The 26,011-nt window shown below is 46.3% G+C and overlaps 1 protein-coding gene across 2 annotated transcripts in view; it reads left to right on the forward strand.

Annotated features, from left to right (window-relative positions):
• LOC147676736 (uncharacterized) overlaps positions 1–26,011 on the forward strand; it is a 355,122-nt gene that overhangs the window by 276,849 nt on the left and 52,262 nt on the right. For both annotated transcript variants that reach the window (XM_086945203.1, XM_086945202.1), the window contains exon 5: positions 20,469–20,597. In XM_086945203.1, the coding sequence (XP_086801329.1) occupies positions 20,469–20,597 (129 nt within the window). The remainder of the gene's footprint in view (positions 1–20,468; positions 20,598–26,011) is intronic.

Raw genomic sequence — 26,011 nt, forward strand, 5'->3', positions numbered from 1 at the left:
ATTAGATCTAAGTACTAACTTACTAACTACTCCAAATCACATACCATGGTTGTGGGAGTAAGAAAGCACCAGAAAATTAATTGACGGTGTATAGAGTTGGTCAGGCCCCCCCCCCCCTCTTCTTATACTTAGGATCCTCTTTTATGCCACAAATGAAGATAAAAGGAACTCATTTTCGAGGGGTGTAGTTGCGACGCTTGATTTTGCTAAGAGGTTGGGGTCCAAACCTATGCAGGCATTCATTAAAATATATCAGGATAAAGGCCCCTCAATTGCCTGTTATGGTAGTGATATCTGGGGTTCTCAGGATGTGAGGGTCCTTCAGACTGTGGAAAATAAATTCTTGAAAATATATTGCCAATCCCTCAGTCAGTCACCATATGTATTATAAAGGAAGAGTTTAGGCTAGAGCATATATGTGACCAACGAGCAATTGCACCCCTACTTTGATGAATCAGGGTAAGAGCAATCCTGTGTTTGATCTTAATTGTGCAATAATAGAGGGCAGTCTGACCAGCACTTCACATCCCACGTATTAAATACATCAAGGGTGTCACGCTTAAATTGGGCCGCCCTCACTTATTTGAACATCCGTATGGCATTCTAAAAAGGGATTTGTCTTAGGTGAAGAAACACTTTATCCGCGTGATGGACCCGGAAAGGGAGGTGCAGGAACTCTCCAAACCTTCAGTTCAGTCCTGTATTATGTTTAAACACTTGCCCCTTGATAGAGCCTTATCTGACCATAGTTACGCTGTTTAATCATCGATCCCTATGGTCCATATTCAGATTCAATCTCCTGCATTGGTCTCTGGCGGTCCCATTAGTTAGACATAATGTGGAATATAGAGGGCCCTGTTCGTGCAATGATTTCTCTTCAAGATTCTCTGCATTTTTATATTTTTTGTGATTACTACAGAGCATTGTGGTCTTGCTATATACTGCCTTTATTTAAGGTCCAACCTTTTGAGCAAGTAAGACCAACCCTGGTCTATTTACAATTGTTGAGCGTTTGATTTGGTTCTGAGGAATAAGCTGTGGAGGGTTCTCCATGACCTTGGTATGCCGCACTACCTGCTGAGAATATTGATCAGGCTCCACACAGGAAATTACGCGCAGGTTAGATGTGGAAAAGGGGGAGAATTGTCTGCACGTTTTCCAGTGCAAAGGGGGGTACGCCAGGGGTGTGTGCTGGCCCCTACCCTCTTTTGTTCATACATAAATGGGCTTGTCAAACATCTTCTAGCCATAAAAGATACGGATGCCCCAAGACTAGCCACAGGAAGAGTGCCCGAACTTATATTTACAGAATGCACTCTACTGCTGTCTCGAACAGCTACTGGCATCTAACGTATCCTGGACGGATTTGCAGATTTTTGCGCCTTAAGTGGCTTAGAAATCAACTTGGCCAAAACAAAATTTATGATTTTTAATCCCCCAAGGCAAACAAGACCTAATCCTACCCTGAATGGTGTACCGCTTGAGAGAGTTAAGACGTTTGATTACCAAGGAATTACTCTCGAAGAACATCTGGGGTGGGATGCACAAATAGCGAAATCGTCACTGAAAATGATGCAGACTGTGGGTGGACTATCAAAAAAGTACACAATATCTCCATTTAAGCCGGCAGCCCTGGTTATCGAGATATACGGGTACAAGCCAGAGCAGCCGCACTATTTGGGGCTGAATTATGGGGACACTGTCGGCCAAAAAGTTTAGTAAGGGTGGAACATACATTTATATGAGAGCTTTTTGCCCTACCCACCAGTACCCCATTGGTCCCTTTAAGATTTGACCTTGGGTTATTCCCCGTGGAGGATGAGGTTTCCCTGAGGCCTTTAACTTATATGAGAAGGTTCTGGTCTGTCCCGGAGCTTGCACCGTATCGTGCAGAGTTCCAGGAGGTTTGGGTGGCTTTGAGGTCAAGGAAAATTGCTTGGTTATCGCATATCAAGGATCTGTGTGTATGGCTTGATGTCCCTGGGTTATGGGAATCTCCTGAGACAGTTTCTTTGACTTATTCCAGAACTGACCTGGTAAAAAGGTTTAGGTCTAAGAATTTGTTGCCCCTGCATGCTAGTATGGCAGCAGGAAGAATGACTAGTGAATTCCTCAATATTAAAACAGAATACAAGAAGGAGGAATTCCTAGATATGATCTACCCAGCACAAGCTAGGAAGCTGTATTTACAATTAAGAATGGGTAGCTTACCACTAAGGTCATTGACCAACAAATGGGATGTAAACAAAAGTCTAGAGTGTCCGGCGTGCGAACACCCACTAGAAAATGTAAGCCACGTATTTTTCTTTTTTCCAGCATATGGGCTGTCCCGTAACAGGTGGATTAAACCTATCTGTAGGAATCTGGGTTTTCGCAAATATGAGCACGCGCTTAGAGTGCTTAGATACGACACCCACCCTCCGGTTGTTTTTGCCGTTTCCCGATTCCTGCATGGCATGTGGATTAAGCGCAGAAATTTTATAACGATTTGATTCAAGATTTTAGGCTTTTAAGATATTTTTTAGTTAGGAGTGTCTTTGATGTGTTTGGTGTAAATAATGTGTATATATATGAAATGTGTACTTAAACTTCAAATTGGATTTTAATGTTTCACTCTGTATTTTAATATGTACTTTTATGGCCCACCGTGGTCGAAATAAAGTTATCAATGATGATGACAATTGTTGACAAGCCCTCTCATTTGCTTTAATGTAGCTAGTTTCCTGAATGTGGCTCTCAGGACCAGGAAGAGACTGCCTGATTGATGCGATGATTTTATGCTATGCCCACTGACTATGTGAATTTGTACTTGTTGTAAATGAATTCCTATTTGAATTTGTATCTGTTTTTATGTTACAGGGCTTTTAAATACCCGCTGTTAGCTCTTTAACACCTTAGATGACATGTTGAACTTTTTTTTAGCCCTAGTTGTATTTGCTTTTAGAGGTAGTTTTCCTTTGTGCCCCAGAGTGCCTTGTGAGAATTTATAAATGTTTTGATTGGCTCATTGTTTTAATATGTATTATTGACACCTTTATTTACTTTTATGGCCCTTTCAGCCGAATAAAGTTCTGACTTGACTAGGGCAGATGGTCGGATCGTTTACGTTCGACCGCACCTACTCAGTCAGGCCGTTAACTTAAGCTTTACACTTGCCGAGTAAATCAGACTTTCTCTGTATGAAGACTCAAAATTGGGCAGGCAGACCTTCCTTGAGTGTGCAAGACAGGGTACTTCATCACAGTTGCAATGGAGTACCTGCCATTCAAACTCTAAGTCAGCCCCAGAGACCATCTAATGCAAATCAGTAGTGACACTGCTCCTCATGGGAACAGTCCATCCCATACCTTGGTTAACTTGCCTATTCGTCCTCTTGCCCAGTTCTTTTTTTTTTTTTAGTTGGGAAATTTGAGATTCACACCTCAAATCTCACTGAATACCGAAAAAGATGATTACCTGTGAAAATACCATGTCACTAGAACTTTTAGTATACAAAGTCTCCAAGATATCACGGTTCGAAATACAGGAATCCTTACCTTCGAACTTTCCCTTTCCTTACTGGATCTGGAATTTTTTGAGCAATACTTCTGCGCACTGGTAGGTGGCTTTGTTCGACTCTGTCTCATCTGCGCCAAAAGTGACATGTGTGGTGCCTCTATATGTGCCACCTCAGCAGGGTGACGTCCATTCTTTTCTTTATGTGGCAGTCAGTGCAGATCCTGAGAGCGCTATACCCAGTCATTTTTAACTGACTTTTTTCTTGGCTTTTGTTGAGGCCTTTTTAGGTTTCGCCTGGCGATCCACTGCGCAGCAGCGTTCGCGCAGGCGAAAACTTTTGTTTACTAATATGGGGTTTTGCACCGCCTCTCTGTTCCATTGGCTAGCTGCATAAATGGAGGCTAGCCACTGGAACAGAGAGGCGTCCGTCATTGTCCGAGGCGATTCGTGGGAATTCCGGCGATTTTTTTCCCTCTCCGCCCCTTGTAGAACGTCATTGCGGGGGTGGGCGGTTCTTTTTTTTTTTTTTGTCTCGGCATGTTTTTGACTCTTTGTTTTTCCTAACCCCAGGAGTGGGTGGCTGCTGAATTCCTAGTCTCGTAGGAGAGCCCTGTGGCACGGCCAGAGGGCCCCGAGGAGTCCAGGCGACACTCAGCACCGACTGAAACCTCCGCGGAAGACACGCGCTGCAACAAGGTGAGTGAGTGGCGCAGGAGCCCTAGCAGGAAAGTGCTCCAACTAGGTTCAATGCACCCGCCCGATAAACAGACTCCTCACGAATCTCGCCTAAGCACCCAAAAACGGCCCCTTCCTCTTGGTTCTTCCTGGAGTGAGGATGTGGTGTTACAGCTGACAGTTGGGCACTGCTGGGGTGGGCGCTTGTTGCAGGCCCCGCTCGGCGGCTCTCCTTTAAAAAAACGCCCGGGGGGTGGCGTGCAAGTATGGGGGCGGTTTCTATGGTGATATTTGCATGGGGGCTCAGGCACCGTGCCTCCCTGGGGACCCCTATAACGATCGCTGCTCTGCACCCCGGGATCACTCAGCCCCGAGTGGTGCACGGAAGTGTGCACGGGATGTGACGGGCAGGTCCAGTCAAGCCCTCGTCGGTTGGATCCACCCGAGTCCGCTGGGTCATCTGCAGATCTCTAACTTTACCCTTCGGCTTCCCACGGGGCTCCGAGGAGCAAGGAAGAGCCACGGAGCATACAGGCAGAAGAGTGCTGTGTCCGCCAGAAGCTCCCGGTGAGTGCGGGCGTCTTAGCAGCTTCAGGGGCATTTTGTTTTCAGAACCCACGAGGCTCTTCCAAAGCGGGGGCATTTCTTTCGAGTCCCCCACGAGGGACTCCCACGACCGGAGGCATTCGTCTTCAGAGCCACGGAGGCTCGTGGGGGCATATTTGTGCTAGAGCCCATCTCTCTCTCGATCTATCTCCCCTATCCTTCTCTCTTTCTATAGATCCTCTCTCTCACACTATACTAAACTGTCTCTTTTTCTCTCTCCCTGTCTCCTTATCTCTCCTCTCTCTACCCATCTCGTCTTTCTTATTTCTTCTCTTTGTGTAGCTTAGTCTGCATTTTTTTTAAATAGCTCTCTTCTGTCTTTCACGGTTTCTCCTCGGTTTCTCTCTCGCATGCAGCTGCAAACTTCCGTTAGGCCTCGTGATCTTACTGGTCACCCCCACAGTCCTATATAGGGTGACCACCTCACTCCAGGTCATCACGGAAACTATATCCCGTTTTCCGTGTGCCTCTGTTGCCTGCTGCTTGTGCTCCGGTTTTGCGTGTGCCTCTGTTGCCTGCGGCTTGTGCTCCAGTTTTGCGTCTGAGCCTCTCAGAAGCGGTCGCTCCCCTCGCTGCTCCCTGCTCACCCACACGTGGTATCGTAGCGCTCTAATTGCCTCGCACTGCTATAATCTTGCTCTGTCATAGTAGCGCTTATTCATCGTAGCGCTTTATTAGCAGACCGTGATTTGTCTTTTACTGTGCTAATATTAATTGCTATGCCACTCGCTTTGCATATTGTTGCCTGGCTGTGCTGCCCAGTTGATATTGCTTAAGTAAGGTCGTGCCCCAATCTCGTCCTGTTTTCACTTTTGGCTTGCAGCCATCTTGTTGTTTGTTTGTTGTGCCTCCCAGCCCGGCTCTCCACCATGCTCCCGCCTCCCAGCTGCTCCTCCCTCCCACAGAGAGTGTAGGCTCTACCTTCGCAGCTATAGCGCTGTGACCGTCCTGAGCCTCTCAGAAGCGGTCGCTCCCCTCGCTGCTCCCTGCTCACCCACACGTGGTATCGTAGCGCTCTAATTGCCTCGCACTGCTATAATCTTGCTCTGTCATAGTAGTGCTTATTGCCAGACTTGATCACTGCTGAACATAGAATCATCGTAGCGCTTTATTAGCAGACCGTGATTTGTCTTTTACTGTGCTAATATTAATTGCTGTGCCACTCGCTTTGCATATTGTTGCCTGACTGTGCTGCCCAGTTGATATTGCTTAAGTAAGGTCGTGCCCCAATCTCGTCCTGTTTTCACTTATGGCTTGCAGCCATCTTGTTGTTTGTTTGTTGTGCCTCCCAGCCCGGCTCTCCACCCCGCTCCCGCCTCCCAGCTGCTCCTCCCTCCAACAGAGAGTGTAGGCTCTACCTTCGCAGCTATAGCACTGTGACCGTCCTGAGCCTCACAGAAGCGGTCGCTCCCCTTGCTGCTCCCTGCTCACCCACACGTGGTATCGTAGCGCTCTAATTGCCTCGCACTGCTATAATCTTGCTCTGTCATAGTAGCGCTTATTGCCAGACTTGATCACTGCTGAACATAGAATCATCGTAGCGCTTTATTAGCAGACCGTGATTTGTCTTTTACTGTGCTAATATTAATTGCTGTGCCACTCGCTTTGCATATTGTTGCCTGACTGTGCTGCCCAGTTGATATTGCTCAAGTAAGGTCGTGCCCCAATCTCGTCCTGTTTTCACTTTTGGCTTGCAGCCATCTTGTTGTTTGTTTGTTGTGCCTCCCAGCCCGGCTCTCCACCCCGCTCCCACCTCCCAGCTGCTCCTCCCTCGCTCCGCCCCCTCCACTATCCACTTATGACAGATGCATCTGCGCGCAGCGTTCACGCGCAGTGAAAGCGCCCTATGCGTGCCGAAGGTGCGCCAAAGGTAAGCCCGTCTAGGCCCGTCCGCGCCCAGCACCAGACCCCTGGTCCCCGCAAAATCCATTCCGCCCGCATAACATACGACGACGCAACCCTCTCAGCCCTTAACCCCGGCCGCACAACACCATGCTACCAAGCTGCCCCAGGACACCCCCATGGACCCTTCACCTGCCACTCCTGCAAATTCGACTGCATCAGAACCCACACCAAATCCACAAACAGCAAACTGAGCTCCAACACCAACCACCTAAACTGCATCCTGCTCAACACCCGCTCGGTCCACAGACACTCAATTGAACTCTGGAACCTACTCGACACCACATCTGCAGACGTTGCCTTCCTTACAGAAACCTGGATGAACGCCTCATCAGCGCCCAACATAGCCATAGCCATCCCGGACGGCTACAAGATCATCCGAAAGGACCGCATCAACCAAACAGGAGGAGGCATCGCCATCGTCCATAAAAACTCCATCCGCATCACGACCAATTCCGACGACTTCCTCGCTACCGCCAAACCAGATCCACACCGACCCCAAGACCACACTCAGAGGCACGCTCATCTACAGGCCACCAGGACCCCGCACACAATTCAGCAAAGACATCACTGACTTCATCAGCCCACATGCCCTCCCCTCCGAGAACTACATCCTACTGGGAGACCTCAACTTCCACCTGGAAAAGAAAACGACAGCAATACCACCACCCTTCTGGACAACCTGGCCAATCTCGGACTCAAACAACTTGTTGACACCCCCACCCACCTTGCCGGACACACGCTCGACCCTATCTTCACCTCCAGCAAACACATCTCCTTCAATCACACCATAGCTCTCCATTGGACGGACCACAGCTGCGTTCACTTCAACTACAAAAAGACCACGACCCACAACCCCCCTCAACCTATTCCCCGAAGAAACTGGAACAAAATTACCACCGACCAGCTCTTCACATCGCTCCACCAAAACCCTCCTGCCAAATCATCGGACCCAAACCAAGCAGCCACCAACATTACACAATGGATCACCCACAGCGCCGACGAACTAGCACCCCTGAAAAACCATCAAATCAAGCAAAGCAGCAAAAAAGCCTCATTGTTCAACGACGACCTTAAGAAATCCAAGAAGCTCTGTCGTACCCTCGAGAAAGCCTGGAGAAAAAACTCAACCACTGACAACCTGGCCTCCTTCAAGAACGCCACCCGCAAACACCACCAACTCATCCGATCCACCAAGAAATCAGCATTCAAGGCTCGACTTGACAACAACGCCCAAAACAGCAAGGAATTATTCAACATCGTCAAAGAATTTACTAACCCCACCGCCGGCACCACGACATCACTCCCTCCCAAGACCTCTGCGACTCTCTATCCTCATTCTTCCACAACAAAATCGCCGACATACATAACAGCTTCAAAAACCAGCCCGGAGACCAACCCACCCCACTCACCCCCGAACCAACACCGCACTCTAACAACCTTTACGCCTGGTACCCAGTCACCACCGAAGACACCATCCGCCTGATGAACTCCATCCACTCAGGATCACCAACCGACCCATGTCCCCACCACATTTTCAACAAAGCAGACTCGATCATCGCACCCCATCTCCGCGTTGTCATCAACTGTTCCTTCATCTCCGCTACCTTCCGGAAAGCTGGAAACATGCCGAACTCAGCGCCCTTCTGAAGAAACCCACAGCAGACCCCACTGAACTTAAGAACTACCGCCCCATCTCGCTCCTCCCATTCCCCGCCAAAGTCATCAAAAAAGCTGTCAACAGTCAGCTCGCCGCCTTCCTCGAATCCAACAAATCCCTCGACCCCTCACAGTCCGGCTTCCGAGCCAAACACAGCACCGAAACAGCCCTCATCTCAGCAACAGACGACATTTGAACACTACTAGACAACGGAGAAACAGTTGCCCTCATCCTACTCGACCTCTTCGCAGCCTTCGACACAGTCTGTCATAGCACCCTCATACAACGCCTCAGCAACATCGGAATACAAGGAAAAGCATTGGACTGGATCATCTCGTTCCTCGTCGGAAGAACCCAGAGAGTCCGTCTCCCCCCTTTTAGAACAGAAGCCACCGAAGTCATCTGCGGCGTACCACAAGGATCATCACTCAGTCCCACCCTCTTCAACGTATACATGAGTCCCCTCGCATCCATCGCACGCCAACACAACCTCAACATCATCTCCTATGCAGACGACACCCAGCTGATCCTCTCTCTCACCAAAGACCCAAACATCGCCAAAACCAACTTACACGAAGGAATGAAAAAAGTAGCCGAGTGGATGAAGAACAGCTGTTTAAAACTGAACTCGGACAAAACGGAAGTCCTCATCTTAGGCTCATCCCCCTCTTCCTGGGATGACTCTTGGTGGGAACCGCACCCATACCTACGGATCACGCACGTAACCTGGGCTTCATCCTGGACTATTCCCTCTCGATGACCAGACAAGCCAATTCTGTCTCATCATCCTGCTTCAACATCCTACGCATGTTCAAAAAAGTCTTCCGTTGAATCCCCACCAAAACAAGAATGACGGTCACCCACGCACTGGTCACCAGCCGACTGGATTACGGAAACACCCTTTACGCCGGAACCACAGCCAAACTACAGAAAAACGCATCCAAAACGCCTCAGCCAGACTCATATTGGACATCCCTCGTCAGGCCCACATTTCCGGCCACCTGAAAGATCTCCACTGGCTCCCCGTCAACAAGAGAATAACGTTCCGTCTCCTCACCCACGCACACAAAGCCCTCTAAGACCTAGGACCCGAATGCCTCAACACGCGACTGTCCTTCTACACCCCCACCCGCCAACTACGATCATCCAATCAAGCCCTCGCCGCAATTCCGCGCACCCACAGATCCACCATGGGGGGGAAGATCCTTCTCCTACTTAGCGGCCAAGACCTGGGATTCTCTCCCCACCCACCTCCGCCTTACTCAGAACCACCTCTCCTTCAGAAAGCAACTAAAAACTTGGATATTCGATAAGTAAAAGCACCCGCCTCCCCTAGCGCCTTGAGACCCTCTGGGTGAGTAGTGCGCTATATAAATTTCTGAACTTGAACTTGAACTTGTGCTCCTATTTTGCGTCTGCCTCTGTTGCCTGCTGCTTGTGCTCCGGTTTTGTGTCTGCCTCTGTTGCCTGCTGCTTGTTTATTAAGCATTTAAATTCGTTCACATTTTAGTAAAAATTGGACTGGGTCTCATAATGCACCAATTCGACAATATTTTGTTATTTTCTGAAACTCAAACTCAAACAGATTACATCACCAGCACTATACCAAGGTTAAAAATTCTTAATTACAAATGTTACTCATAATGCCAGCATTCCATATATTTCCTTAGTTCAGGGACATTTCTTATCAAATTTAGTATATCTCATGGGTAGAAAGTTTCTTTAAGAAGGTCAAGTCCTCTGTATGCATTCTTGAATTAGAATTCTTTGAAACCGAAATTAAATAATCTTGCCTATAATCAGTGTATAAGGGGCAAAACAGTATAAAGTGACTTGTGCTTTGTGTGGAAACTTGATCACAGTGACACAGGGGCAAGTCATGTTTCTAGATACTGTGTAAAGGAAAAGCTACCCTATAGTGTATCTTACATAGCCTAAAGCCCCTCGCTGTGCTTGCTTCCCTGCCCCCTCGCTGTGCTTGCTTCCCTGCCCCCGGAGTGTGTGTGTGGCTCTGGGTGGGTGGGTGTGGCTTTGGGTGTGTGTGTGTGTGTGTGTGGCTTTGGGTGTGTGTGTGGCTCTGGGTGTGTGTGTGTAGCTCTGGGTGTGTGTGTGTGGCTCTGGGTGTGTGTGTGTGTGTGGCTCTGGATGGGTGTGTGTGTGTGTGTGGCTCTGGGTGTGTATGAACCGGTGTTTGTACTGTAGCTGTGTGGGGGGGTTAGAGTGAATAGGTGTTTGCATTGTAGCTGTGTGTGGGGTGGTAGGGCGAAGAGGTGTTTGCATTGTAGCTGTGTTTGGGGTGGTAGGGCGAAAAGGCCTTTTCCAATGCATGTAGGTTATGTTATTCGCAATTTTTTGCAATTACCTAAATTGCGAATGCATTTAGGGAATCGCAATTTATGATTCCCTAACGCCGATGCATGTAGCCTTTTCTAAATGCGAACTGTGCATTTAGGAAACGCTAATTACCATCAACTTCAATTTGATGGTAATATATGCATGCTTTGAAAAATGCTCAAAAATGCATTTTTCAAAGTGCCATGTAGCGCACACATGCCCTTAGGTGCACACTTCATTTTTTCTATAGGGTGCTTCAGGAGGCCTTAGGAACCCGGGCACCCTTGGATTTGCATATCGCAAATAGCAAATGCAATGCATTCATTCCTATGGGCCTATAGGAATGAATGGAGTCACAGTAGCTAATGGCGATTCGCAATTGCCAAATCGCTATTAGCTAATGTTAAGGATACCTTTCCGTGAGTCGAGAAGGAGCTGCGCCTGACTGCAGGAATACTTACCGGGCTCCTATCAAGGAGGCCCTTGCTACTGTACCAGTTCAGAGGCCAACCCTTTTGGCCTTTACCACAACGCCCGGATCACATTGGGCCACACAAGCTACTCTGTCAAGAAGCACTGCGCGCCACTATTCGTATATCTTCACACATTCCCTGACGAAGTTCAACAATTGAACGAAGCGCGTTGGCTGATGTTTTGCATCGACTGTTTGAAATAAGTATATATATTTTTGCAAGGAAGAAACTGATCAAGCTTCCTTGTTGACATTTTTTTTACCTGGTAGGGCACTGCTCCAGTTTGTTCAAAGTATTATATATCTCCCTGGCAGTTGGCATCCCACAATGGCGGGTGCCGGAGCTGATTGTGCACACTGATTCATCACACACTACCAATTGATTACCTGGGGAACACACGAGGAGGTGGGGCTATTGGAATCCGCTGTTGTCTCTTTTCTCTCATAGTTAATATTAAGGAATCGCACATTTGTGGGCGGTTCCTACATGCATAGGCATTTGCAATTACCAAATAGCGATTCCTTAATAACTGCTATTTGGTAATCACAAATTGTAACTTTGATGCACGTGCCCCTAAAAGTCTATTGAATATAATTCATGATTACAAAGAAAGATGGGTCACTCAGGATAATTCTGGATTTAAGACCGTTAAACACAGACCATGAAGAAACCGTACTTAGGAGACTTTAGAACTTGGCATCTTGGTTGGAAATTACAAGAACTTCCTTCTAAGCATCAATGTGGTAGATTTTTGGCGGTTTCAGGTGTATTAATTGTATGGTACTGCTAGACAAAAAATGTGCATCCCACCACTGCCACCAGTGTGAGGAAAGTGGTTTAATATTTATGGTGTGGTTCTGTGAACTCATTGTGTAATAAACTCACTAATCCGTCTTGGGTCCAGTCAGGCTTGTTTGTTAAATTTGGCTCAAACCCTGGTAGCTGTGTCTTCACACAGTCAGGCTTTAATAAAGGAACAAGCGCAAATTATTTAGAAGTATCAAAACAATTACATAAGAAATAAACATGACACAAAAGAGCAGGGACACTAATTTATAACATGGTTTTAATGAATTTTAGACCCCAAAATGAACAAAAATCCACCGAGTGTTCTGGAGTTATACATTATTAAGCAAATTGTAAATCACAGCTTTTCAATCTATTCTCAAACAAGCATTGGTAGGTACCACAGTTAGCGGTTACTTTGAAAAAGTTTTTAAAGTTGTGTTCAGTTACTCTGGCCCACTTTATGTGACCCAACTCCTGCAGAGAGCAAGTCATAGGAGTCAATAAGTCTCAGCAGGACCGGTGCCTTGCAGTCAAAGCAGTCTCCACTCCAGTTTGAGGCTCTATGGGTGAACCGCCTCGATAGGAGAATTGAACAAACATAACTCATAATGTTAGTCTGGCATTTATCAAATGTTGAGTTTGCATTTTCTCTAACAGTATATCTAATGAGTGAGGTACATACAGATCCACTTTGTATCCAAAAATGTCTTTAGTTGTGAGGTTTAGCAACGGCTTGGAAAGAATGGAATAATAGGGTATCCATTGTCTGCAATAGCCTGCCATACACAGAAAGGATTGTGCTTGTTGTGTTTTAAGGGGTTGATTGTCCAATATAGCTTTCACTCTATGAGGGTCAAGTCTCCTTTCCCCCTTCAACAGGAGGTGTCCTAAATAGGCAACCTCTTGTTGAACAAATTGCAATTTAGTGGGAGATACCTTGTGGCCTTGTGTACCAAGGAAGTTTGATAGGGTAATGATGTCAGAAGCATGGTATGTTTTGCAGGTGCTGGACAATAATATTTCAGCTATGTATTTTATGAAAGTGGTGGTTGGTGTCAACTGAAAGGGGTCTAATTGTGCTTTTAGTGCCTGTAAATAAAAAATCTCAAACTTCAAAACATCTTCCTTAGTAGGGGTCATCACTGTTTTTTAATAGAGGTTGGATCGGGTTATTGCATGAGGAACCCCGCATCTCGTTTATCACTCTGTTCCTAAGTACGTCCTGTAACACTAATTCCATTCCCTTTTCTCCTTCTGGTGATATTTTGTACTGTGGCACTAGTGGTAAAGAAATATTTTGTTTCACTGTGCTACTCAGTTTGAAGAGCTCGAGGGTGCTGTATGTACCTTGTGATCTACAGTTGTGGTTCAATAATGCCAACCCTGATTTGAAACATAAACTCATATAAATAAAAAAGACACGCAGATTAGGCCAACAATAGACTGAGAAGTTGAATGAGAAGATATCATGCAGCCTGCATTGGGTCATACTGAATATTAAGACTATAAGTAAATCTAAAAAATAGGAGATAAGTACGCTTGATCTTAGCCAAAAGACTGAGACAGGATATCAAGTAATAGCTATTGAGGGGGTTGGCACTTAATTCCAATGCTTCATGGCATGGCCAAAAAAACTAAATTGCCCCATAACTAGTTTTTGGGGGAATGGTTAAAGAAAGTCTCTCACATTGTTTCCAGAGGTATTGTACTCTCTGTAGGGCTGTACATAGAGAGATATGGCCACGTAACTGGATTTGTACGTCCACGGTTTTATGTAAAACACAAGGTAAACACTCTGCTTTTTAGACTTTGAGACAGTATTCAGGAAAGTAGAATGCAAAAGGTTCAAGCTGGTTCTACCATTTAATATATTCCATTCACAATGAAAGAATGCTTCCAGCTAGAAAAACTAAGCATGACAGTAATATCAAAATTCCATGCCAGGACTCAAAAGTATTGGACTTTGTGGCTACACAGATGATTGTCAACTTTCAGGATGTAAAGATTCAATACACTTGAAGACTATAGAATGCCTAATGATGGTGCTGGTAAATATTACAGCTTTTGGTCCAACTAGAGGCACTACTCACCTTTGCAACTCTGTTCCAGTTCCAGCAAGAACATAACCTCCATGCTGTACAGGCAGCGTGGAATATAGGTGCAGTACAGTTCTGATCCAGCATGGGATGAACATGTCCTAACTGTCACTGATTTGCTACTCCCATTTACAGGTAAGCATCAGCTTGTTGACTTTGACCCCAAGATTATAAACCCAACAAAACATGCAAGGAGCATGAACCCTAGTCTAACACTGCAGTTTTCCCCTTTGCTAAAGGGTTCTCGTTTGAGACATTGACTGACCAAATCCAGGTCACCTCTGAATGGTCAAAACTATTTTAACTAATGCAAGAGCAAAAAAATGCATTTTGTTATTCCTAGCAGACTTGATTATAATGTCTCTATTGATTACTGTTACCCTGCTGACCGACATTTTTAGTTTTTCTAACTTTCCAAAAGCATCTTAATCAGTGGACTACTCTAACATTGTGCTATTCCTGTAAAAGAAAATATTGAATTTCATATCAAACCATACTCCTACAATGTTTTGCCATAAAAGAAAGGTGTTACTAAGCACACTGCTTTGAGAATGACACTCCCTTCTTTCCAACATATTACACCCCTCTCGCATCCTACAGTTAGATTACCAATGTACACTTTTTTTCACCTTAAATTAGTTTTCAATGTATTCATACCTATCTTCTGAGTAGCACTAACAGTCCACAATTGGTGGGTCATACTTTGACATTTTTTAGTTCAGATCCCCTCTCAAATTATTACCAAGTGCATCAACACACCCCACCCCTCACTAAATTCTTTCACCATCAGGAGACTTGTGTCAGATCTGCAAGTACATTTTAAATGCTTTATTTGATAAATATTTATTTTTCAGTGACATCTGGCTGGATCACAGCTTGAAATATCCTCTGTGAGAAGCGGTCGCTCCCCACGCTCCCTGCCTGGATATCGCAGCGCTTGGCTCACACTGCTTGCCTGTAAAGAATATTGGTGCCGGGGTATCGTAGCGCTTGCTCGCATTACTTGTAAAGAGATCCTGTGCCCGCTATTGCTCACTGTTGGAAATTAATTATTGTGTCCTTTGCTCGCATCTAATTTGTGCAAGTTAGCGCTCACATTGCTTGACTTTTAAATTCAGAATTATTGCTTGATTGTGCCGGTGCCACTGCCCATAGCGTCATTCATCTTGGTGTCCAAATCTCGTCCTGTTTCAGTTTTGCTTTCGCTGCCATTTTGTTTGTTGTGCCTCGTAGCCAGCCTCTCCACCCCGCTCCCGCCTCCCAGCTCCTCCTCCCTCGCTCCGCCCCCTCTCCCCTCTCCACTACCCACTTATGTCAGATGCACTTGCGCGCAGCGGAAGCGCCCCATGCGTGCCGAAGGTGCCCCAAAGGTAAGCCCGTCTACGCCCGTCCGCGCCTGGACCGCGCCCGGCGCCAGACCCCCTGGCCCCCGCAAAATCCACTCCGCCCGCATAACGTACAACGCCACAACCCTCTCAGCCCTCAACCCCGGCCGACCACCAACCTGCTACCAAGCCGCCCCAGGACACACCCATGGACCCTTCACCTGCCACTCCTGCAAGTTCGACTGCATCAGGACCCACACCAAATCCACGAACTCCAAACAGAGCTCCGACACTAACCACCCGAAATGCATCCTGCTCAACACCCGCTCGGTCCACAGACACGCCATTGACCTTTGGAACCTACTCGACACCACATCACCGGACGTCGCCTTCCTTACAGAAACCTGGATGAACGCCTCATCAGCTCCCGACATCGCCATAGCCATCCCGGACGGCTACAAGGTCATCCAAAAGGCCGCACCAACCAAACAGGAGGAGGCATCACCATCGTCCATAAGAACACCATCCGCATCACGACCAGTTCCGACGATAACCTCACTACCGCTGAACACCTCCACTTCCAGATCCACACCGACCCCAAGACCACACTCTGAGGCATCCTCATCTACAGACCACCAGGACCCCGCACACAATTCAGCGAAGACATCACTGACTTCATCAGCCCACACGCCCTCCCCTCCGAGGACTACATTCTACTGGGAGACCTCAACTTCCACCTGGAAAAGAAAAACGACAGCAACACCACCACCCTTCTGGACAACCTGGCCAACCTCGGACTCGAACAACTTGTTGATACCCCCACCCACTATGCCGGGCACACGCTCGACCCAATCTTCACCTCCAGCAAGCACATCTCCTTCAACCACACCACAGCTCTCCATTGGACGGACCACAGCTGCGTTCACTTCAACTACAAAAAGACCACGACCCACAACCAATTCCCCGAAGAAACTGGAACAAAATTACCACCGACCAGCTCTTCACATCGCTTCACCAAAACCCTCCTGCCAAATCATCGGACCCAAACCAAGCAGCCACCAACCTCACACAATGGATCACCCACAGCGCCGACGAACTAGCACCCTTGAAAAACCATCAAATCAAGCAAGGTAGCAAAAAAGCCCCCTGGTTCAACGATGTCCTTAAGAAATCCAAGAAGTTCTGTCGCACCCTCGAGAAAACCTGGAGAAAAAACCCAACCACTGACAACCTGACCACCTTCAAAAACGCCACCCGCAAACTCCAGCAACTGATCCGATCCACCAAGAAATCAACATTCAAGGATCGACTTGAAAACAACGCCCACAACGGCAAGGAACTATTCAAGATCGTCAAAGAATTTACCAACCCCACCGCCGACACCAACGACATCACTCCTTCCCAAGACCTCTGCGACTCCCTAGCCTTCATTCTTCCACAACAAAATCACCGACATACATAACAGCTTTGAAAACCAGTCCGGAGACCAGTCCACTCCACCCACCTCCGAACCAAACCCCCATCTAACAACCTTTTCACCTGGAACCCAATCACCACTGAAGACACCATCCGCCTGATGATCGCCAACCGACCCATGTCCCCACCACATTTTCAACAAAACAGACTCCATTATCGCACCCCATCTCCGAGACGTCATCAACTGCTCCCTCAACTCCGCTACCTTCCCGGACAGCTGGAAACATGCCGACCTCAGCGCCCTTCTGAAGAAACCCACAGCAGACCCCAATGAACTTAAAAACTACTGCCCCATCTCGCTCCTCCCATTCCCTGCCAAAGTCATTGAGAAAGCCGTCAACAGTCAGCTCGCCGCCTTCCTCGAATCCAACAAATCCCTCGACTCCTCACAGTCCGGCTTCCGAGCCAAACACAGCACCAAAACCTCCCTCATCGCAGCAACAGACGACATTCGACCACTACTGGACAACGGAGAAACAGTTGCCCTCATCCTACTCGACCTCTCCGCAGCCTTCGACACAGTCTGCCATAGCACCCTCATACAACGCCTCAGCAACGTCGGAATACAAGGAAAAGCATTGGACTGGATCATCTCGTTCCTCGCCGGAAGAACCCAGAGAGTCCGCCTCCCCCCTTTTAGATCAGAGGCCAATGAAGTCATCTGCGGCGTACCACAAGGATCTTCACTCAGTCCCACCCTCTTCAACGTATACATGAGTCCCCTCGCATCCATCGCGCGCCAACACAACCTCAACATTATCTCCTACGCAGACGACACCCAGCTGATCCTCTCCCTCACCAAAGACCCAAACACCGCCAAAACCAACCTACACGAAGGGATGGAAGATGTAGCCGAGTGGATGAAGAACAGCCGTTTAAAACTGAACTCGGACAAAACGGAAGTCCCCATCTTAGGTTCATCCCCCTCCGCCTGGTACGACTCATGGTGGCCACCGGCCCTGGGAACCGCACCCATACCAACGGACCACGCACGTAACCTAGGCTTCATCCTGGACTCATCCCTCTCGATGACCAGACAAGTCAACGCCGTCTCTTCATCATGCTTCAACATACTACGCATGCTCAAAAAAATCTTCAGTTGGATCCCCACCTAAACCAGAAAGACGGTCACCCACGCACTGGTCACAAGCCGACTTGATTACGGAAACACCCTGTACGCCGGAACCACAACCAAACTACAGAAAAAACTCCAACGCATCCAAAACGCCTCAGCCAGACTCATACTAGACATCCCCCGCCAAGCTCACATTTCCGGTCACCTTAAAGACCTCCACTGGCTCCCCATCAACAAGAGAATAACGTTCCGTCTCCTCACCCACGCACACAAAGCCCTCTATGACCTAGGACCCGAATGCCTCAACACGCGTCTATCCTTTTACACCCCCACCCGCCAACTACGATCGTCCAATCAAGCCCACGCCGCAATCCCGCGCATCCATAGATCCACCATGGGGGGAAGATCCTTCTCAGCGGACAAAACCTGGAACTCTCTACACCCACCTCCACCTTACACCGAACCACCTCTCCTTCAGAAAACAACTAAAAACTTGGATATTCGATAAGTAAAGCACCCCCCTCCCTCCAGCGCCTTGAGACCCTCTGGGTGAGTAGTGCGCTATACAAATATTGAACTTGAACTAGCAAGATGTTGTTGACTTCAAGCAGTTCTCAATGATGATTTGCTTACAGTTGTTGTAATAGTGATGCGAACATTGACATTTGGTACATGTTTTCAATACTATCAGCTATATATTAAATTGTCATTCACAGTTGGCATGCAAGAAGACATGGCACATCACTGCAAGAAGTCTTTGAAGCTAAAAACCATTACACTGCAAATGACTGTTTCCAAACTTGACTGCAGACTCACTGGAAATGGGTTTTTCCTCGATCACTCAAACGAAATTGCTGCTCATGTAAAGTGCTCTGATACCCGATTTCTCGGGTCTAGTTCGCGCTATATAAAACTATTTGAAGAAGTAGAAAAAAGCTGCAACAACTGTGTTAGCTCGTGGAGTTCCGGTCCTGGACATCTGCCAGACAGCAATGTGGGCTACCCTGCACATGTTTTCTAAACACTACTGTCTGGACAGTCAGATCCATTTTCCCCTTTTGGTCCTGCAGGACTTCCTCGTCTGAAATTGATACACAGACCCACCCCCGAGAAGGTATTGCCTGAGTATCTATTCTAAGGTAAAGAATCTGCGGCTAGGAGTATTTATCAGATGAACAAGTTACTCACCTTTGGTAACGCCATATCTGGTAGAGACTCTATCTAACTGCAGATCCCTTACCGACACACCGATCCTCTCCGCTATGCGAACGGATTTCTAGGGACAGGGCTTTCCTCTTTCAAGTCCCTAGTTTTCCACATCAGTGGTCAGTGTACTTCGTGGCTCCGGGCTTCTGGTGTGGAAAGTCGCAAAAAGTAACTGACGTCAGCGCGCCTAGGTGACACCTATTAAGGCACCAGGAATGTCACTTCCGGCACAGATGACTCCAACAATGCCACGTGGAGCCAAATGACGACACCTACCGCCACGCAGGGGTACTGCTTGCAAAAAGTTGCTTGATCCAGTATTCCGCCTCGGGATAATTCTAAGGTAAAGAATCTGGCACTAGCTAGGGTTCGTGCCAGATAAGGCGTTACCGAAGGTAAGTAACTTGTTTCTCTCCACCAGGCAAAGGGAGAAAGAGCTTTAAATATGTTGAGTAGCTAGCCACCAGCCAACTCTAAATGAGGGCTTTAATTATTCACTATTACTGTTACTGCTTACCATAATGTGGCGCCTTGAGTATTAAGAGTATTGTTTTAGTCTACTCTGTGCACAGTATGTGTTCTACAACGCTTGATGCAAACTGAAAAAGTTACTTTCCTGTAATAATAGTTTTGCAGATTATACCATTATAGATTCACATGTAGCTCTTCTTTTTCTCCTCTGACTGGAAAAGTTTAAAAAAATCATGAATATACTCATGTGGGAAAACAGAGTTTAAGGTAGAGTCTGTGTCTCAAAGCATTCTTTGCTTAGGGGGAGCATGATCACAAGACACCAGGCATAGTAACAAAGATTTTGACAAAAAAGAATTATCCTGAACTGAACAATAGACTGCCTGGAGATTGAACACCACGTGACTCTACAAAACTTCAAACTTCAACCTAACTGTTACAGCCACATTTTCTTCTGTGTCACAACAAATCATGTGTTTAATAAAAGAAAAATGTGTACCACTTATTCAGGGCTGGATGACTGAAGATAACTCAACCCGTCTAGCTCTATAAGCAATCCCAGAGCCGTGGTTTTATGGGGATTGTACTTTATGGGGAGTCTAGGTCTAACCACAGCACCTTCAGGAACTAAGGTTCAAAACAACTAAAATTTAGGGGTGACAATGATATGGTTGTGTGATATATCATTGGGATGTGCCTGAATAGTTTAACAGAAGTCAAACACCTATTTTCATAGGATCATATTAAATATTGACTCTTGCAAGTTGAACACCATATCTTTTTTTCTGCTGGGCAGGCTTCTTTTGTTAGCGGCAAACTGGTGTGTTCTGTAACCATTCACTTGCTGATGGCAAATAAACATTACCCATTTTCTTTTTCCAGAGCTTTGGAATATAACTTATACAATCACATCACTGCAACATACTTCCTTCTGGCAGAACGAATCTTGCGGGAGAAGCAAAACTCGCCTCTGAACATGATGTATAGCTGGACCACCCCTGACCAAAACAGGTACATTTGGAGATCCAAAACATAAACCCAATGTGAACATAAAGAGTTGAAGACCATATAAAATTAAAGTGGGGTTCATCTAAAATTGGGATCTTTCTTAACATTCCAGTGTCTCTAATGTAATAAATATATCCTTTCTCCTTAATAATTGCATTTTTCTCTGCTCCCACAATATTTCAGTCTTTACTTCCAGACCCATAGTGTTCATTTTTAGGTCTCGCCTAACAGTTTGAATGTGCTTTTGCTTCGAGGGGGATTGTATACAGTAAAGGGCTTGGATCCCCGCCCATTACTTACCATATGTTGGCTTAGTTGCCTTTCTTCTTAGCTGCCTCCATAATCCTCAAGTCACTTTTTTTATTACTCCGGTGCATGGACCAAGTACGAATTGATTCTGTTGAATTAATGTTGTTCCACTGCCCATCCACTGCTCACACTGTGATCCTTGTACTATTTCTTTTTATATAGCGCAATTTCTGCCCAAGAGCTTTGGAGCACTTTACGTTATGCTATGTCAAAAGAATTTCTAGAGAACACGTACACCGGTCAGTTTCATGGCGCTAAGGTAACTGAAACAAAGTTTGCGACAGGTCATTACTCATATGCTAGCCTAAAAAGCCACATATTTAAGAGCATCCTAAAAGCAATGTAGCAGGACGTAAACCTGATTTCCGTTACCGACCGATAATTGGATTTTGAGATGTAGGGCCCTTTCTTTTACAGATTCGGTAAATTTACCGAATCGGTAAATTTACTGATTCTGTAAAATACCAAATCGGTAATTTGACCGATTCAGTAAATTCCAGATGTAGGTAGCACAGTTTACAGTGCTACAGGCCTTCAGAATTCGGTATTTTACCACCCAATCCAATTGGATGGTAAAATACCGTATTCAGGTGTACATGCACATCTGTGCATGTACACCTGTGCCATGTGACACACAGACATGCCCTTAGGGCATGTATGTGTGCCACATGGCACACAAGCCTGTACTTGGGGTGCTAGAGGGTGTCAAAGTGACACCCCCTGCACCCTTGCAGGATTCGGCATTTACCAATTCGGTAAATACCAAATCGGTATTTCCCGTTGATTCCTATGGGCTTCAAGGCCCATAGGAATCAATGGGCAATACCGATTCGGTATTTACTGAATCGGTAAATACCGAATCATACAGATTCGGTAATTCTCAAATTAGAATTACCTACATCTGCCCCCTTCCGATTTACCGACTCTTAAATACCGAATCGGTATGATTCGGTATTTAAGAGTTGGTAAATCGGAATTACCTACATCTTGCCCCCAGTTCCCTCCACAAAAGAGCAAATACAGTTGGCTACATGGGCCTCAAGTACCTTAACTAAGTATTACGGAAGTAATGATATCGGGCGGTAGATTTTCAAAATCGAGGGATCATCACCAGCTTTCTTTAATAAAGGGATACCAGTCGCCTCCTTAAAGGAAGTGGGAACCAAGCCGTGATTCAGAGTTGTTAAGAAAGGCTAGGGTTGGGCCAAGAAAGCGAGAAATACCGTTTTGGAGTCTTTTGGAGAGCCTGATTTTACTTTAATCAAGAGGACTGTAAGGCGTTCTTTGCTGATAGCAGGCAGGACAAACGTGGCCACGTTTCAATCTTAAGTAGAAGTGGTTATAGCAGAAAGACTGAGAGGGATACTGGCTTTAATGTTAGCGATCTTATCAATGAAAAAGGAATTCAGGGCCTCACATAAGTTCTGCGTGGGATTGCTTGTTAGAGTAATTCTGTCAGGATTGGACAGTTTGTCTACAATTTTGAAGATTTCTTTTGACTTTTTAGATGAATTGATAATTCTGTCTGAAAAGAAGTAAGATTTAGCTTGTGTGATACTTTTATTATTGTTTGATACATGATAGATAGACTGCTTTTTTATCAGTGGAATAATTGTTCTATCACTTGCGTTCTGCATGGCGTAATTCCAATATAGCTGACTTCAAATCCTCTGCAAAACATTTTGTGGCATCATGAGGCCTGGAGGTCTAGTTCTTCGGAGGGGAGCATAGGAGTCACTGGCATTAGTCAACAAGTTCTGAATACCCTCCTGCAGTCTATGGAAACTGACCTCCGCGTCAGGCAGCTAAAGAACTACAAAAGGAGTCAATGTTAACACAGGCCCATTTCTGGAAAGGTTGCCAGTGCTAGGTTGAGGCTTAGATGGGGTCACACCTGTGAGTAAGAATTTAATTTGAAATTGGTCTGACCATATGCATGACATAACCTCAATAGGGGAAATTGGGATGTTGGTAGTCCAAACTTGATCCAAAATTTGGCCTTTATAGTGGGTGGGTGAGGGTACATATTGGATAAGATTAAGGCTGCATAGCAGGTCAGAAAAGTCAAGGGATAATTTACCTCCAGTCTCCTCGTTTGTCCAAAAATAAAAATCGCCAAAGATTAAAATCTTTGCAAACTCAATTACTAGTAAAGAAATCTGTTCTGCAAAGGCCTGAAGAAAGTGAAGCATGTGACCAGTGGGGCCTGTAAACTAGGATGCAGATCAAAGGGGAGGTGGGGGAATCAAGTTTGATTTTGATTTTGTCACTCCTTGGAATATCAAGGGATGTAACACTGGAGAACTTTAGGTGCTTCTTTATGATAACTGCTACACCACCTCCAGTTATGTTGGCGGTACAATTAGTAAAAAGGATATAGCAGCTTTCAGGGAGTGCTGTGTAGATGTTGGGGGATAATTCAGCTGTTAGCCAGTTCTCTGTTAATAATAAAATATCCATATTCTCCTAGTCCAATAGCTGAAAAATTTCAAGTTGATGTTAACCATTGACCTTGTATTCAAATAGCAGTTTCGGAGCTGACTAGGAAGAGGCGAATGCCCATTAGAATCAGTGAAAAGGAGTGTAGTCGAAGTTCTCTCTTGGGCTAAGTATGCTAAATGAATTAGTAGCCCTAGGTCAAGAAGAAGTTGGGTGGTGGCGGGATCCAGCTGGTAAGCTGTGGAGTATAGCTGTCTGCTATTATTAGAGGTATTGGCAAGATGTTGGGCAGTATAGCTGGCACCTAGTCCCGGCCGGCCATGAACGGTGTAGACGGGCTTGCCTTTGGCACGCCGGTCGTGCACCCTCCGCGGATGGCCAGGCTGTGAGTGGCATTAAGAAGGATAGGAGCTCTAAAAGGCTCCACCTCCAGCCACCTAATTGGATTCCCCAGCCAATCATTAGCAAGAGCAGTGTGTCCTCCTGGGGCTGAGCCTGGAAATAGCATATTTCCCAAAGTTAAAACAATTTAAATATCACTACAAAGGTGCAGGCCTATCAATTGTGCAGTAGAACTAGATTTGAAGAGATTAGAATACAAGCAAGCAGCGTGAGAGTTACTGGTGCATCCATGGTGTGAGTGGCATTATGAAGGAGAGGAGCCCTAACAGACTTCACCTCGAGCCACCTGATTGGATACCTCCCAGCCAATCACTGGCTAAAGTAGCTGTCTTTCCTTTCAAACCTTCCCACCCTCTCATTGTTGTTTTCAATAAACTCCCACCATCATGAGGCAGCTGACAAATCCCCTCATCCTTCCGTCATTGCTTTCAGTTCTCTCCCACCCTCCCGTCGTTGATTTAAATTCACTCCACACTCGTCTGCCTTTGCTTTTTTCCCAAAACCCATCCATTGTTTCTTACAGCCCTCCCACCTCACCCAAAAAAGCATTGGCAGTGCTTTTTTTATTTTATACAGCGGTATATTGTCCCAATTCGGTATGAAGGTATTGGACCGCTTTACATGAGCACCAGTTACATTGCACAGGGTCCATCTCACCTGCCGCTTGTAACTAGTTTATGGCAGACTCAAGTTTTATTTTGGTGTGGTTGCCTTCCACTCTCCCACCTTCCCACTCTCCCATTGTTGTTTTCAATAACATAACCTCCTACCATCATGTCACAGCTGTCAAATACCCTCACCCTCCCGTCATTGCTTTCAATTTTCCCACACCCTCCCATCGTTGCTTTCAATTCACCCCACAACCTCTTGTCTTTGCTTTTAATTCCCCAAAACCCTCCTGTTCTTGCTTTCAGAACTCCCACCTTGCCACAAAAATAGCATTGCCAAACTTTTGGCAATGCTGTTGTTTATTTTGATATATAAAACAGGGATTGAAGGACTGCTAGAATTAATCTAAGCCACTGGAAATCAATCACTCCTGGATGCATCCCAATCCATTTTTACTTTGCACACCATGCCACCTCAGTTTGGACCCAGCTATTTGCAAATCAGTCTTGACCCTGCTGCAAACCGAACAGTCCAGGCCAAACTGCCAAGCCAGGTCCTTCTGGAACTGGAATACAAGCAGCCCACAGCTGGTTTCGCCTTAGTTGTGGGGTCATCAGACGGATACAGCTTGGTTCCAGTGACACAGTGTGCACAGGACCCACTTCTGGGCATACCCATCCCACTTGGGACAACACAGTAGGTATGCAAAATAGTGATGGAAGGAATTAATCTCAACCATTGATAGTCACTCTGGCTGCATCCCAATCCATTGTTACTTTGCACACCATGCCTCCTCAGTTTGGATCCAGCTATATGGAAATCAGTCTTTATCCTGCTTCAATAGGAACAGTCCAGCCCGAACTGCCAAAGTTTTGCCATCCACTGGATTCAGGTTATCCGGGCTGATGAGGGGGTAAAACCCAGACACCGGTCTTAGGATGCATGTTTCTGGTCTGGGGAGGGCCTGGCACTTCAGCTTGGAGTGTTCCCATGGAGAGCAGGGTCAAGACTGAATTGGATATGGGTAGGTCCAAACTGGAATGGCGTGGTTTGCAAAAAAAATAGTGGATTTAGGCCCTGATCTCTGACTGCGAATGAGTGTTCAACATCCATCAATTATTCTTTTTGCAGTTATTTATTTTTGGGTTTTGCCTGCTAATAGCTAGCGCTGGGCTTGCAAAATCTCTTGCAAATAAAAAAAACTAAAAAGGGCTAAAGCTTGCCCATTACTTCTCATTGGTTGGCTTCCATAGCACTCTCATTTCGTTGCTTTTCACTGGTCAGGCCTCCTGGTTTCGCTTTCTGTTCTGATCGGCCTGTTCATTCCATGGAGTTTTGACGAAGTACAGCATCCTGTCAGCCCGAGTCCTTCCACTTGCCGCTTGCTTTTGGAGGTACTTTTACCTTTTTGTTTCTTAGCTGCACTCCAGAAGAGTGTGTATGTTTTGCTCCTCCCACTGTCCATACTGTGGTTTGCTCTCTCACGCCCTGAGTTGGTGCCAGACCCCATCCCTTCAAACCCTCCTCGTGCTGTTGTTGCTGTTAATTCCTCCCTCCCTCCTTCTGCCGTCCACTCCATGGTCCACTAACCCCCCCTCTCCCCAACCCCCCATGCACCCCCTTTTTCTTGCCCTGTTCACTGCCCTTGTTGCTGCTTT

This window comes from Lissotriton vulgaris, chromosome 12 (genome assembly GCF_964263255.1).
Source record: "Lissotriton vulgaris chromosome 12, aLisVul1.2, whole genome shotgun sequence".
Taxonomy (NCBI): Eukaryota; Metazoa; Chordata; class Amphibia; order Caudata; family Salamandridae; genus Lissotriton; species Lissotriton vulgaris.